Below are 15,715 nucleotides of genomic sequence, written 5' to 3'. Positions count from 1 at the left end.
GGTGTCAGGGAAAGGCTCTTCCCCCAGAGCACTGCCCAGGCTCCCCAGGGAACGGGCACATTCCCAAGAGCTCCAGGAGCATTTGGACAGCGCTGCCAGGGATGCACAGGGTGGGATTTTGGGGTGTCTGTGCAGGGACAGGGGTTGGATCCATGATCCTGTGGGTCCCTTCCCACTCGGAGTATCCCATGATTCTGCGTTTGTGTGATATCCTGACACACTCCTTGTGACCATGTTTTGAGGGGAAAGCCCCTTTGCCCACCATCACAAGCACCATCCCTTTCAGCTTTCCTCATCCCTTCTCAGCTCTCCTCATCCTTCCTCAGTTCTCCTCATCCTTTTTCAGCCCTTCCTTCTCACTGTCTCATCCCTCCTCATTCCCCTCATCCCCCTCAGCCCCCTGCTCTCCTCAGCTCCCCCCACCATCCCTCATCCCAGCCCGAGGCACTGGGCACCCACTGAGGGACACCGGACCACCTCCGGAGGCCGCACAGCCCCAGATGCCGCCGTTCCCTTTCCCACCGCCGACATTCACAGATAAAATCCCTCGATAACCACCGCAGCCCCCTCCTTTACGGCCCCGATCGCTCTGAGGGCGCCGGGCCCCCCTCAGTGTCCCCCGGCTCCCCTAGGGGGCGCACTGCCCCACGGCGCTCCATGGGGGCGTGGCCCTGGCGGCGGCGGGTGGTGATTGGCGGCCGCGAGGCTATAAATAGGGGAGGGCGGCGGGGGGACAAAGCAGTGAGCGCGGGACCGGCGGGCGGGCGGCGGCGCGTCCGCGGCTCTGCCTCCTCCACCGCATCGGCTTTATTGTGCTTTTTACATTATTTTTGCTTTTTTTTTTTTTTTTTTTTTTTTTTTTTCTCGAGGAGCCGGGGTGTGGTTTGGTTTTTTTTGGCTGGTTTTGGTTTTTTTTTTTTTTTTTTTTTTCCTCTCTTCTGTTGTGGCCGGCCGGAGGGACTAAGGGGAGATCAATGAAGGAAAGAAGAGCGAGCCAGAAGTTATCGAGCAAGGCGGTGATGGATCCCAACCAGAACGTGAAGTGCAAGATCGTGGTGGTGGGGGACAGCCAGTGCGGGAAGACGGCGCTGCTCCACGTCTTTGCCAAGGACTGCTTCCCCGAGGTGCGCGGGACGGGAGCGGGGCTGGGGCCGGGCTCGGGGCCGGGGCGGCGGCGATGGGCGCGGGCTGACCGTGCGCTCTCTCCCGGCAGAGCTACGTCCCCACCGTGTTCGAGAACTACACGGCCAGCTTCGAGATCGACACGCAGCGCATCGAGCTCAGCCTCTGGGACACCTCGGGTGAGCGCTCCCGTTCGCATCCCGGCGATTCGGGGGGGATCGGGGCTGCCGGGCTCCGCATGCGGCGGCTTCTGACGGCTTTTTACAAAAATCTCAGCTATCCTTGCGGGATGTGCTTGGCTGAGGGTGTGGGCAAGGCTCCGGGAAGCGGTTTGTCAGCATTGCAGGGGAATGTGTTCTCACCTGCCTGGCTGGAAGGAGCTTTCTGGGGAGCTCCGGAGGTGCCTGGGCTGCTCTGCTGCCTGCACGCCCCGTTTGGCCTCACAGGAGAGGGAAAAGGTGTTTATGTGCTAATGGGGAATTATTTCAGCTCGCTTTGGAGCTCCTGCTGGCCTCCTTAATGCCTCCTTGGTTTTTTACAAAACACAGCACTTTTCAGTGTCCTAGAGAGTGTCTGAGGCCAGGAACGGCTTTTAGGGAAAACCTTTAGAATTAGTCTCTGATTCTCTGGGATGCGGAGGGAACCATCCTTTCCCTCACGTCCTTTCCCCATCAGGCTCTTCATTCTTCCAGTTTTACCTGGAGGAAACCGGCTCAGACGGCTCCGAGGTTGAGGGGTTTGGTGTTTGGCTGGCTCTGCTCGCGTGTTGAGACAGGAGCTCCTCTAGATCCGCCTGTCGTTGATAATTTGGATAATTGGGCTGCGCACACAGCCAGGGGGTGAGGGAGCACCCCAAAATCGCTGCCTCAGTGCTGGAGAGGAGCGTGGGGAGCCGGTCCAGGATGTCCAGGGGGGAATGACACCAGGATCCATTATCACCAGAGGTGTGCATCAACATCATCTGCAGAGCTGATTGGCAAAAAAACCTGCGGGAACTTGGCAGAACACGCAGTGCCTCTCGTTCTCTGTGTAGATGGCTCGTTAATGCTGAATTTGGACCCGGCAGTTCCTCCTCAGCTCAGTGCGACAGCAGCTCTTTTACCAGGAATGAAAATGTTAATCCCTGTTTAAAAGAGGAGTTTAGGCGGCGGGTTGGCTTCCCTCTTGCTGTTGAGGAAACGATTCCAAATTCTTGCAACACGATTACTGGGAAAAGGCAGCCTCTGCCCACAACCAGTATCAGCTTTGCTCTGAGCTGATTTCTTTTTTTTCTTCATCTTATGCCAAGTGAGACTTGCAGATTTCTGGAGTATGTCTGGTTGGAGCTTTCATGCTGATTACTAAGCTGCCTGGAACTATGGAGCAAGGGCTTATTAAAAATTATTAGTTATTTTGGAAAATGTTATCTTTATTAAACATACAGCGCACACGCGGGCTGGAACGTGGGAAGGTTTGGAATCTGTTTGTCAGAGGCTGGAGACACCCATGGAATGAAATATTCCCTAGCACTTCAAAAGACAAAAGCAGTGGAAGAAAAAACACCTGCCAGCCTTTGTCCTGTGTCCTGGAACTCAGAGCAAATGAGGCTGAGTCAGAAGCTTGGGACCAAGTGGGTGATTTGTGTGACACCCAAAGTGAAGAGGAGATGCTTGAAAAGCCCCAGTGCTTGGTTTTGCTGAGTGGATCCTCTGGCTGTGGGACTCTGCATGAGGAATTCTGGCTCCGAGACCAACATCCCTTCCCAGCCAGGGCAAAAACCCGGCTCTGCCCAAGCCCATTAACCCGGAGCAAAATCTCATCAGCAGATAACAGACGGCAGAAGATAAGGGAGTGTTTTAGCCTTATCTGAAAGTCTTGGTAATTTAATTTTTACAAGTCTTTGTCCTGCTCCTCTACTGAGTTGGAAGAGATGTCTGAATGGCGTTTTTAAAGCAGGACTAAATCCAATTAACTTCAAAAGATGGCTGATCATTGCAGCACGGGAGGTGGTGGCTGCAGGTTCCCCGCTCTCTTGGGAGGGGGAAAAGATGCTGTTCAATTGAGGTTTTTTTGGAATATGCTGCAGATACTTCCAGGATGACTCAATCAGTATTTTGTATTCATCTTTAACTCTTTTTTTTTTTTTTTTTTTTTTTTTTTTTTTTTTTTTTAACTGGGAGCATTTAACAGCCTTGAATCAAAGTTGATAATTAGGTTTTGCAGTGAATCCTTTGGATGTACTGCCACCTCCAACTCCTTCTTTGCTCCCTGGGAAAATCAGAAAAGCTGTGGCCATTGGTTAAAATAGCTGTGTGAGGGTGAGAACAGGCCCTGCTGTGCCACAGTTTTGGTCTGTAATTCTTTATATACCAATGACAATAATGTGTTTTTGCCAGAGAACTTGTAGGTGTCATGCAACTGATAGAAAATTGAAAATTCATTGGGGAGTTGTTGTTGCACCTTGGATTTGCCCATAGGAATATGGGACAAGTAAGAGTGGAATGGAACGGGGAGGTTCATTATTCAAATGTCTGCTGGTGCTGTCTAGTTCTGCAAGTCATTAGAAGGATTTAAATTAGCCACAGCATTAAGGGAAGCACTTGCCAAGTAGAATTTCAATGGGGTTTGGGACTACCAGCCCTCTCTCAAAGCAGGAATGTCTGGTTGCAATCTCACTACACCATAAATTACTCTGCTCTGTGGTAACATGTGGTGGTCTTGAGCTGTTTGGGAGCTCTGTTCTTGTGTGAGGTGGAATATTAAAAGTTTCTCCAGGTTAAAGCTTCATCTGGTACTTTCAGGGCCACTGTGAAGGAGAAAAATCTGCATTAGCTGCCTTTATCTACCATCTAATCTGCATTTATCAAGTTTTTTTTTGCTCCTTTGATATTTGTATTTCTTGCTGGGACAGCAGCAGCCGTGGCTTAGAAATGCCATTAGTTAAGTGTACATACCTGTGTCTCCCTAAAATGTATTTTAGGGGGTTTCTTTATTGCTTGAACCAATAAAATAATTCTCAACAGGGCCAGAAATACTTACAACTGCTGGGGATTAGCGAGTAATTAAATCCAGAAGGGCCTTGGGGCTGAGAGTCAAGTTGGTTTTGCTGTGATTTTTGCTGTATACAATGTGCTCAGTGTCCATATACCAACAGAAATTAATTGGAAAGTTTCGTGCTGAAACCTTTCAGGAGAAAGCTGAAACTTGGAGGAATTAAAGTTGCTAATTCCCCAAATTCCCTGGCAGTAAGGACTGCAAAGGAAAAGTCCAGTTGCTGTCTTTGCCTCCAAGTTCTCTTGTTGAATTCTGGTTTCAATGGCCCATCTTAGCAGGGTTTTCTTATTACTTTTACAAGTGAATTAGTTAGAATTGATACCTGGGAATGCCAAGTGCTCTCCCAAAGTTTTCCCCTGGAGGCGTGATCCTACAAAAAATTGTGAATATTGTGATATCTCTGTGCTTGGAGATAAACTGGGATGGTTGAGGTGGATTTTCAGTGCAGGTTTTTTGGGTTTTTTTTTTTTGAAGGAGGGAAACCATCAGCCCTGAATCAGCTCCTAGGAGCAGGCAGTGTTTGCTGTGATTTCTGGGATAATTAGTGAGCCCAAGGGTTTGGGAGTGAGAATGCTGCTGTTCATCTGTTGTTCTTTCACTTGACTGGGCTCCAAAAGGCTCCAAAGCCTAATTCCTGGTGGCTGCTTGCTGGTGTGGAAATAGGAAAATCCTGCCTGTTACTGAGCCCTCCTGCCTCAGGATGTGCAGCTGAACCCTCCTGGTGCCTCTGCATCTTCCAGCCAAACACCTCTCCCCCATCCAGCACCTTCAAGTGGTGCTAAACCACCCCAAAATTAAATATTCTTCAGCTTTTAATGATGTAATTCTGTTCTTTATTAAGATAGGAATATTTAAAGCTGAGCTTGGCATCCCCTCTAGGCCAAACCCAACCGTATTGCTGGGGAGGGGTTTTATTTCAGACTAAAAGCTGAATTTTTGTTGGACTCTGCATGAAACATAAGGTTTCCAAAGCAGACCATCCTTAATGTTGCAAGTATTTTTGGCTGAAATGATTGAAGATGCCAAACAAATTAAAAAATAGGAGGATTGCAGCTGGAATAAATGTCCAGCACAAAGGAAAATGAACTACAGCCTTATCAGCAGCTCCTTGATAAGACTGAAAAACCACCCATGTTGTCCTTGCCAAAAATGTTTTATTTTGCAGGAACAGAATCCCAAACACAAATAGGCGCTTTTTTTTAATTTTTTTTTTTCTCTCTCCCCACAAATACCATGGCTCCAGTTCCACATTCTCCTTCTGTTTTCGAGGGTTGGCACGGCTTCAGATCTGCAGAGGAACATGAAAAAGAGGGAGCAGCCTGGCTGGGCTGTGCTGGGGTTGTCTGTTCAGACTTGAGCGAGCCTCATTCCTCACATTCCTGCCTTCTGAGGGTTTCTCTGGGCAAAGGCATGGAAATGCCAGCTTGAATAGGCCTGCACAGTGAGGGCTGCAGCCCCTCTTTATTTGCACAGGAATAAAGCTTTGCTTCTAAATGAGAGCAGGAAATTTCCTTTGTGGGTCCTGCAGCTCCAGGAGTTGAAATGGGCTCTGTTTGTTCTGCCACACACCAGCCTGGAGAAAAGCTGGGGAATGTCCCTCCTAAGCTTGCTCAAAGTGCTTTTATTCCAGCTCAGCATCTGCAATAGGAGAAATTCAAAGGGGGGGGGGGGGGAAGAAAAACCTTCCAAGCAAAGCAGGGGTGGGAAGGAGTCTCAGGGCTGGAGGTGGGGACTCTGAGCACAAATCCATGTCCTGGACATAAATGGGATCCCTGGAGCTGCTGAGTGAGCCCGGAGGTATTTGTGTGAGGAATGAGTTTCTGGGTGAGGCTTTGCTGAGACTCCTTTGTAGCCAGCACCCATTAAGGGCTCCCTCAGTGCTGCCCTTGCCTGCTGGAGCTCAGCAGCGCTTTAATGCCACCCAGGTGGCTCCGAGTGCCACTCGGTGCTGCAGCTCCTCCTGCCCAGGACAAATAACCCAGCCCGGGGCTCCGCGGTGAATAACCCGGCCCTGGGGCTGCAGGACAGGGCTGCAGTAGCGATGCTGGGCTGTAATTAGCACTGGGAAATGCTCATTGATAGCTGCAGAGAGGAGTTAACTCCGGGTCACCTCGCTGAGATTTGTTCCCAACGTGTCATTTGTGCTGAATTCAGCTGAAGTGGGGTGTGAAGAGCCTTTTCTGACAGCTCTGTCAGATTGACATCATTTACAGAGATGAGCATTCGAATTAAATCCTTCTCGTTCACCAAATTACCTTCTGCTACCTACTTTGGTAATGCTTCACTCCCCATGTGTTATTCCTCATTTCAAAAACAACATTCCTGGGATTCTTGCCTCCTTTCCCGTGCAGGAGCAGCCTTCCAAGTGAAGTCATCTGCGAGCCCTTCACACCATTCCTTGTGCAACAGCCTGAGCTGTCTGTCAGGGCAAAACCTGAGCCATTCCTCTAATCCAGTTAATAATCACGGACCTTGCAGCCAATTAGTTCTGGAGAGCTGGGAAATCCCTGGGATAATGAGCTGATAACCCCCAAACTCCTGCAAGCTGGGTTTTTGTGGGGGGTGTTCCATTCTGTGTTTTAGGGGCTGCTCTATTTTAGGATTTACAGAGATAAGGATGTACAGTGGCTGAGAAAATGAATTTTAAGCTGCCCATTCTCTTGCCCTGTTGGACCACCGAACTGGTTTAAGTTTTCTTTTAAATGCATTAAGAAATGTATTTTCTTCAGGAAGTGAAGCTCAGCACATTTAAGGCCAAACTAATGGTGGTTGAGCAACTTCGTAGAAATATCGAAGATTTTTTTTCTTTTCTTTCTCCCCCAAACCTGTTGCCAGATTCACCAGATCATTAAATTACAGCTTTTAACTCTGGACAGATTTTAACTTTTCACATCATGATTGTTGTTAAAGAAAACAGAGAATCCCTCCACAGGCCTGCAAGTAAAACAAGCACAAAGAGCAGCACTGTACCTACATCTGTTCCCCCAGATTACTAAATTAGCTTTGATCTTGTTGATAAAAATCTGGTTTATGGGCCAAACATAAACATTTATTGCAAGCTTTATTGGTTTACAGATTAATGAGGCTTTTTGTGACAAATAACTTGAGTGCCTGCCTACGGGATTGGGATTTTTCCCTGCTGGAAATCTGTTTCCTGCAACAAGTTCTTTAATTTGAAGCAAGAGTTTCTTCTAAACATTGCCAGTGTGACAGCTAAAGATGCTTTTTGCACTTGGAGCTATTTGTTTTAAATTAACTGTGAGACAAATCCAAGCTGAGGAATTTCAAGTCTGCTTTGGAAAAAGCCTTTTTGGGGTTGGAGGGTTTGTTCTCCTGTGGCTTAACGCGGGGCCTTGAAGTTGAGCGGAGTGTTTGCCTCTCCTTGGGAGCACCCCAAACCTTTGGTGGGTGATGGATCACTGGGGGGCTGTCTCTGGAAGCCTGTCCGGGCTGTGTGGATGAGGAAAGCAGCAATTAAAGGAGATGTTTGTTTGTTTTCCCTGCAGGCTCTCCCTACTACGACAACGTGCGCCCGCTCTCCTACCCCGACTCCGACGCTGTGCTGATCTGCTTTGACATCAGTCGGCCAGAAACCCTGGACAGTGTCCTAAAAAAGGCAAGTGTTGGAGCAAGCCCTGAGCACAGAGCTCTGCTGGACAAGCTCAGCTTGAAATCCCCCTGCGGTGGTGCTGTTCCTGCTCTGGAAACTTCCACTTAGTTCCTTTAAATGGAGCGATGACAGGAGGCTGCTTTAATTCGAGGTCATTTGTTTGTAAGGGGTGGATGTTAATTGAAAACAAAAACTCGCTAATGGACACTTGGAGCTGAAGGAAATTCTCATTCCTCAGCCCTGAGACAGCAAGGAATTGTTGAGGGTGGTGTGAGGTGCTGTGAGAAATTGTATCTCACATGTTCCTGTAACAGCATTGGGGAACTTTGCTGGGTAAAAATTATCTGCCAAATTTTGGACTTCTGCCACGGCCTTACATAATCTGTGAGGCTGACGTGTGAAGGAGCAGTGACAAATGCCTCTGGAAGGCACCAGCAGGGCTTGCAGTGGCACAGAAATGCAGCCCTGCCCCAAGCCCTTCATGAGATCACTGGTCCCGGCTTGTGTCACACTTCCCACCAGCTCAAACACAGAATTTCATAATCAGCTCTGTGTTTGCAGGGTGGTCCTGGTCCTCTCCTTGGCTGCTGAGCATGACTCAGCTTCACTGTGGTGGGTTTGGGGCTCAATGACCTGAAGTTCCTTTTTGTCTGAGGCTGGGGCCAGTGGTTCTTGTCCCACTGGGATAAAGTGCCTTACAATGCTCCGAATAGCCCACAAAAAATACTTCAAAACTTCTCTCTTTATCAAAAAGCATCCAGAGCTGTGGTTTTTCTGTCCCTGCTGACGCTGGTTACTTAATTCTGCAAGAGATTTTACTTACAATGCTTTTAAACCCAAATTACAGCCTTAAATTTTAGGGAGTATCATCTGTTTGGATTATGATGTGAAGTCTTGGCTTTGAGTTCTCAACATAACCTTGCAAAAGGATGAAACCCAATGAATTTATCCCAAGTTCTGTCTGTGGGGCTCCTTGCTGTTTACCTGGGACAGATTTGTGTAGTTTTAGGGGTGAGAATGCAGCAGTAAACCCACATTTGTGTAGTTTTGGGGGTGACAATGCAGCAATAAACCCACATTTGTGTAGTTTTAGGGGTGAGGATGTAACAATAAACCCACATTTGTGTAGTTTTAGGGGTGAGGATGTAACAATAAACCCACATTTGTGTAGTTTTGGGGGTGACAATGCAGCAGTAAACCCACATTTTGTAGTTTTGGGGGTGACAATGCAGCAGTAAACCCACAGTTTGTAGTTTTGGGGGTGACAATGCAGCAATAAACCCACAGTTTGTAGTTTTGGGGGTGACAATGCAGCAATAAACCCACAGTTTGTAGTTTTGGGGGTGACAATGCAGCAGTAAACCCACATTTGTGTAGTTTTGGGGGTGACAATGTAGCAATAAACCCACATTTGTGTAGTTTTGGGGGTGACAATGCAGCAATAAACCCACATTTAGCCCTGCAGGTGCTGTGGTTGTGCAGCTGAAGGTGGGGACAGCATTTCTGCTGGGGCTGGGTGTGAGAAACAGCAGCTCTGCAAACCTTTGCTCATGTGGGTGCATTATCTCAGCTCGTTCCCTCCTGATTAGTAAGCCAGTGGAATTCATGAGTGTGTGAGATAGGAGGATTTCATCCTTGGCCAAGTTCTGCTGGAGCTGATGCCTTCAACAAATTACCTTGAAGGCAAATTTTTATTACATAAAAATATTTCAGCCCGGGACGTCAGGACTGATTAAAGTTGTTACCCATTGCTTCTTTGGATTTAAACATTAACTGTTGAGTTTTATCTTTTTATTTTGTTAGGGTCAGGATTAAATGTGTGAGATTGTAGTTTTTGTTTGGACTTGGATGTTTTTTAGTTTTTATTTGTATCACCGTTGTACAAACTGTGAATTCTACAGTATTTTAGTTTAGCAAACTAAAAGTGGAGTTCTGTTTCTTGTTTTACAAGGTTTTTTAAGGATAAACTAGCTAAATAAGAAATTAAATAATTATTACATTTAATTTTAATATTATATTTAAATAAAGCATATTATATATTGTATATTATATATTGTATGTTATATATAATATATAATATATTATATATTATATATTATATGTTATGTTATATGTTATATATTATATATTATATACTATATATTATATATGTAAATATAATATATCATATTTAAATATTAACTATTTTATAAATATAAAATGTAATAGTGTTTAAATATAATACTTAAATAATTATTAAATTTAATTTAAAGTATTAAAAATAAATAGTTTAAATAGACACCTAAATTCTTTTTATTTGTAACTTAATAACTAACTATTCGTGGCTCGTAATGTGGATTTTTTATCTAATTACACAATACCACCCAAACCCATGAAGAAGGACTAGCTTTTGTCTTAAAACTTTTATCTTGTTTTATATATATATATTACTATATTGTAAAACTTTAAATTCTTAAGTTTTCTACTGTGTGATATTGCACACTTTTAATCAAACTACACTCCTATAATTTTAGAATTCAAATTTTCAATTTTGGAAGCTTTCTCCACGGCCTCAGGTCACACGTAGTGTTCTCTTGGGGTTTAGTGCCTGACAACGCAGAAAGTCTGAAATTCTCAGCATTGCAGCAATTAACAAAACTTGGAATTTTGCAGTGGAAAGGGGAGATCCAGGAGTTCTGCCCCAACACCAAGATGCTGCTGGTGGGCTGCAAGTCGGACCTGCGCACCGACGTCAGCACGCTGGTGGAGCTCTCCAACCACAGGCAGACCCCCGTGTCCTACGACCAGGTAGGGGCCACCTCCTTTGCTGCCCTCCAGGAGGGAACAAAAACCCCTTTTCTGTCACTGGAGCCCTCACTGTGGCAGCTTCTCCCTCATGATGACACCAGTGCAGCCTAAAAGGCGGATTTGCCTTGGTTTGAAAACTGTTTAGCACCAAAGGAAATCCTGCAGCCCCGCAAGACATCATGAAATCATCCCTTTAAACATCGTAAATTGTTGGCTTTTTGGTTGCAAATTGCTTTTTGGGTGAGTTGTTAAAAACTTCCTGCTGCTCTGGGCTTGCACACACCAAAAATGTAGCTAAAAGGTGACACGTCCTGTTTATTCACTGACAAATTGGAAAAATTGCTGTCTGCAGACTTGAGATTTGAATGTTGTTTGACTTTAGAATCATGACATTATAGACAGGAGTATAGTCTGTCCCCAGTTCCTTAAAAAACCTCTTGTCTGTCCTTCTGAAGGTGCAGCAGCACCAGAAGGCATCTTAATTCTTGATGAGTCTTTGCTCTTGGGGAAGGGAGAAGTTTGGAGGCAGGCATTAGAGGAGAGAAAAGGGAAAGGAATCAGGTCATGGGGAGAGCAGGGTGTGAGGAGCAGGGAAGCTGCTCTGAGGTGAGCTTCCCTTTGTTACTCACATGTGTGTGATCATTCATGGCAGCTGAATCACCCTGTGGGAGGCACAGTGGCACCTGCACCAATCACCTCAGTGGCTTTAGCAACCAGTTTGGGGTGGTTTCTCCCTCATGTTTTCCAAAGCAGCAGCAGCTCCTGGTGTGGGGTTACTAAGGATGCAGCATGTTTACACTGGAAAATGGCAGGACTTCAGTAAAATCAGCTCTTTCCATGGGAGTGATCGAAACTCTGCTGGCAGGTGGATTTTTCCCCTGGATTCTCAGCTCAGCCTGTCCCCCTGAGGAGCAGGAGTCAGCTGAACACAGAGGACACAGCTTTTTCTAAATCCCCTTGCCTGGAATGGAGTCAGAGCTTTCCCGTTCCTTGTGGGGTGTGTTCACAGGGGTTCTTGGATGAGGGGAGAGATGAGGATCTGACTCTGTGCTTCAGAAGGCTGATTGATTATTTTACTATATATATTATATTAAAACTATACTGAAAGAATAGAAGAAAGGATTTAATCAGAAGGCTAGCTAAGAATAGAAAAAGAAGGAATGAATAACAAAGGTTTGTGACTGACCAGAGAGTCCGAGCCAGCTGTGATTGGCCATTAATTAGAAACAACCACATGAGCCCAATCCCAGATGCACCTGTTGCATCCCACAGCAGCAGATAACCATTGCTTGCATTTTGTTCCTGAGGCCTCTCAGGAGGAAAAATCCTAAGGAAAGAATTTTCCACAAAATATCATGGCTACAATTCCTGTGAACTCCAGCAGGAAGCCCTGGGAGGGTAAGGACAGGCTGGTGACACCCTGCTCCAGCCTCCCACTGCGGGCAGCTCCACCTGAGCAAACATTTCTGAGGCTCAGCTGAGCTGTTTGACTGTGGGGAGGGCTGCTCCCACCAGCTCCTGCTGCCTTATCAAGCCTCTCCCCTCTGCCACTGATAAGGGGCTGCATCACTGCAGGGCAAACAGGAGGCCGGGTGCCCAGGGATTGGTGTCATCAGGCTGGCACTGAGGGACTGAAGGCAGCCACGGGAGTGGCACCTCAAGGACTTGGTTGGATTTTGTAATTCATCCCTCAGAAATCAAATTTCCCTTGCAACAACTCCCTTGTTTTTGCTTAATGCTGTATTGTGTTCCAGTAGCAAAATCAAGGCTGTGGTTGGTTTTTGTAACTTAGTAAAGATTCACCCCTCAGAAATCAAATTCCCTTGGAACAACTCCTGGTTTTTCACATAATGCTGTATTGTGTTCCAGTAGCAAAATCCACCATGGGATCCTGGGCTGTTGTCATCTGTCACGTGTTGGGTTGTTTGCCTTGTGCTGCTGGAACAAAAATCCCTGCTCTGACTTCTTAAAATCACTAAAGAAGGGCTCCTATAACCCCTCATGTTCTTTTTCCCTTTCTTTCCTGTGTTCCCTGTCAGGGAGTTGATAGAACTCTCCCAGAATACTTTTCCCTGAGAACTTTGCCCTCTTCCTAGAGCTGGAATGGGAGCTCTGCTCCAGCTCAGGGCAGCTGCTCATTCCTTAAGGCACAGAATCATAATTTCTCTTTGGAGATTTCAGCTGCCAGATTTTCCAGGAATTTCCCAGATTCAGGTTAAGGTCAAACTGCTGAAAAGGCAGCAGTCACTCAGCTCCTTTTCTCACCCAATTTCTGTTTATCAGTACAGCAGATAATGCTTGGACACTTGTTTAACTCCTCCTGGAAGCAAATCTCTGTTTATTTTCCCAAGTCAGCTTTGGCTTTTCCAGGGAAGCAGCACAGAGCTGGAATTGTGAGGATTTTGCACAACTTGGTATTGATCACATGTTCCTTTTTCCCCTCAGGGTGCAAATATGGCCAAACAGATTGGAGCAGCCACATACATCGAATGCTCAGCCTTACAGTCAGAAAACAGTGTCAGAGACATTTTTCACGTCGCCACCCTGGCGTGTGTGAACAAAACAAACAAAAATGTGAAACGAAACAAATCTCAGAGGGCCACGAAGCGAATTTCACACATGCCTGGCAGGCCAGAACTGTCCACAGTGGCCACGGACTTGAGAAAGGACAAAGCCAAGAGTTGCACGGTGATGTGAAGGAGCTGGGATTTCCTGGAGGAGGAGGAGGAGGAGGAAGATCCAGGAGGGGTTGGAGCTCAATGAAGTCACAGCCACAGGGTGTTTAATGAGGGCTTTGCCAGTGCTTTCGTGGAGACTTCTCCTGCTGTGTGAGACTGTACTTAAGGACTGAGCAGCAGGAAGAAAAGGCTCTGAGAGAGGTGGCATCAGGAATTTCTGTTGAAGACAATGCCAAAAAAATAATAATAAAAGGGAAAACGTTTGAATGTGCTGAGAGAAGAGAGAATGATTGGAAAAATAACCCTGCAAAGGAGAGATGTGATAGACAGTGCTTGTTTCTTTTAGTAGCGCTCTGCTCCTGGATGCTACCACTTTGATTTCATTCAAATAATACTTTATTGGGATAATTTTTTTTAATGAAGACGTTATTAATACGCCCTTCTCGTTAAGGAACTATCCCCGTGACCTTAGAGTTGGTTTTCCAAAGGATTTGATCTCTTTTTTTTTTTTAGTAGCTGATTGTGAAAATGGAGAGGATACCGAGGCCGTGTGTGTCACCTGGAGGAAAATTGTGGAGTTTTGCCTTGCTGATCCACGGTGGGGATGAAGACAAGTGTTTGAGGATTCCCAGCGTTCCCGTGGCAATGAGATGGATGCAGTTTGGGGGGAGGGGAGTTGGGGGCAAAGCAGCCCTGCAGGGCTCTGACTCGGCTGTTCCTCGTTGTGGTTGTGATGTGGAGTGCAGTTGGTGCCAGTGCTGGTGTTCTGTGTGGCCTCGTTGCTGTAGGTTCAAGTGGGAGGTGCTGAGAGCTGTGATGGCAAATGATTCGTGGTTTTCCAGCCCTGATCGTTCCCAAAGCCTTACTGCCCACCTGGGGAAGCCCCAAAAACCCCCCTGGGCTTCTCCCAGGAGCTGGAGAGCCCATGGATCCCGCAGAAAGCTGCACAGAAATGCTCTTCTGGCATGTGGTTCACTGCAAAACACAAAAACCACAAAAATACCCCTCAAAAACCTGCAAATGAGCCAGCAGAGCCTTTTGTGGTGCTCCTCATTTTGGGGAGGAAAAGGGGTCTGAAGAACTGTGAGGCCTTAAGGGGTCCCCAGTGGGAACTGGATACTGCCCTTAGTTTTAGGATTAACACAAAAGTATCCAGCCCCCCAAATCCTGAAATGGGGTGAACTGGTTCAGTCCAATCCCTTTTTGCTGTTGTTACACTGAATTAAATCAGCCTTTTCCAATGGTTTGCAACTCTTCCTGACTCACCAAACTTCTCCCAAAGGAAGGAGACAAAGCTCTGAGCAGGCTGGTTTTTGCTTGTGGAGGACAAGCATTTCATTCCCAATGGTGATGCTTCATTTTTGAAGTGTTTAAAAGCTCTGTTCACTCGTACAAAGGTAAAGATGAACTAACTCATAATTAAATCTCAGTTCTGTGTGTTCCCAGCACTTTGTTTCATCTGAGAAAAGAAGACAAATCTCACTCCCATTCTGGTTATTTCCCACAAAAACAAACAAACAAACAAACAAAAGACATTTTTGACCACCATAATAAGCTTTTAACTGATGCAACAGTGCTCTTAGGGCAGTATTACAAAATAGCTGGTAAGTGCTTCTTTCTGTATTTAAATATTGTGGAAAAATAAGTTATAACTGTTATAAAGCAGGACATTCATTACTTTTTTTTTTAATTGTTGAAGTCACTTTGTATGTTTGGTTAATGTTTCTGCAGTATTTATTAAAATGCCATTTTTTTCTTTGAATTAAAAAAACAAAAAAAGGAATTTTCTTGTAGTGGAAATGGCCTTTGTGTGGTAGTTCATTAATGTTTGTGTGTTTTGGGGCATAATTGTGCTGGGGGTTGAATAGGAATCTTTCTCTTGCAACAGCCTTTTGGGCATTAAATTTTCCACTTTGCTGTGGGTTTGTTTCCAGAGTTGTTTCCCAGAAATGCCAGAGGCAGAGGAGCAAAGCAAACACGTGGTCATTGCTTTGCTTTGCCTCTCAGGCTGAATTTTCACATTTTCAAAGTCAGCTTGCAGGTTGTTCTTTGCCAGAAAAACTCATTCCCAGCCGAGGGTTGTTCCTGATGCTGGCACTGCTGGGAGATCCTTGGAATTCTGAGTTATCCTGGAATTCCTGTGTCCTTTTGGGACACAAAACCTGCAGTTTATCCTCCCTTCCTGAGGGCTTCTGCTGGTGTTAATCCAGGCAGGAAAGCTTGGAATTGTCTCTCTCTGGTGTTCTTCATCTCAGAATTCTCAGCAGTTCATCCATCTCCTGTTCCCTGGGACTGCCCTGGTGTTCCTGATGACCCAGCAGCTCTGTAGGTGCTGTAATTAATGAGTGAGGAGTTAATTATCCAAGCTCTCCCTGTCCTTGCCATCTGAAGGTATCTCTGATGTTTCCATCTGTTCCTGTTGCTGGTGCTTCTGAGAGATCCTTGGAATTCTGAGTTGTCCTGGAATTCCTGTGTCCTGTTGGGA

General features: G+C 46.1%; 1 protein-coding gene across 1 annotated transcript; it reads left to right on the top strand.

The window, feature by feature from the left end:
• Nucleotides 1–941: 941 nt before the first annotated feature.
• RND3 (Rho family GTPase 3) lies at nt 942–15,030 on the top strand. The gene is made up of 5 exons (XM_058809293.1): nt 942–1,124; nt 1,214–1,301; nt 7,662–7,771; nt 10,418–10,552; nt 12,998–15,030. Exons 1-5 carry the CDS (start codon nt 975–977, stop codon nt 13,247–13,249), a joined length of 735 nt encoding a protein of 244 aa, XP_058665276.1. The 5' UTR covers nt 942–974; the 3' UTR covers nt 13,250–15,030.
• The last annotated feature ends 685 nt before the right edge of the window (nt 15,031–15,715 follow it).

Source organism: Ammospiza caudacuta, chromosome 8 (genome assembly GCF_027887145.1).
Source record: "Ammospiza caudacuta isolate bAmmCau1 chromosome 8, bAmmCau1.pri, whole genome shotgun sequence".
Taxonomy (NCBI): Eukaryota; Metazoa; Chordata; class Aves; order Passeriformes; family Passerellidae; genus Ammospiza; species Ammospiza caudacuta.
This window is presented reverse-complemented; position numbering and strand designations above follow the sequence as displayed.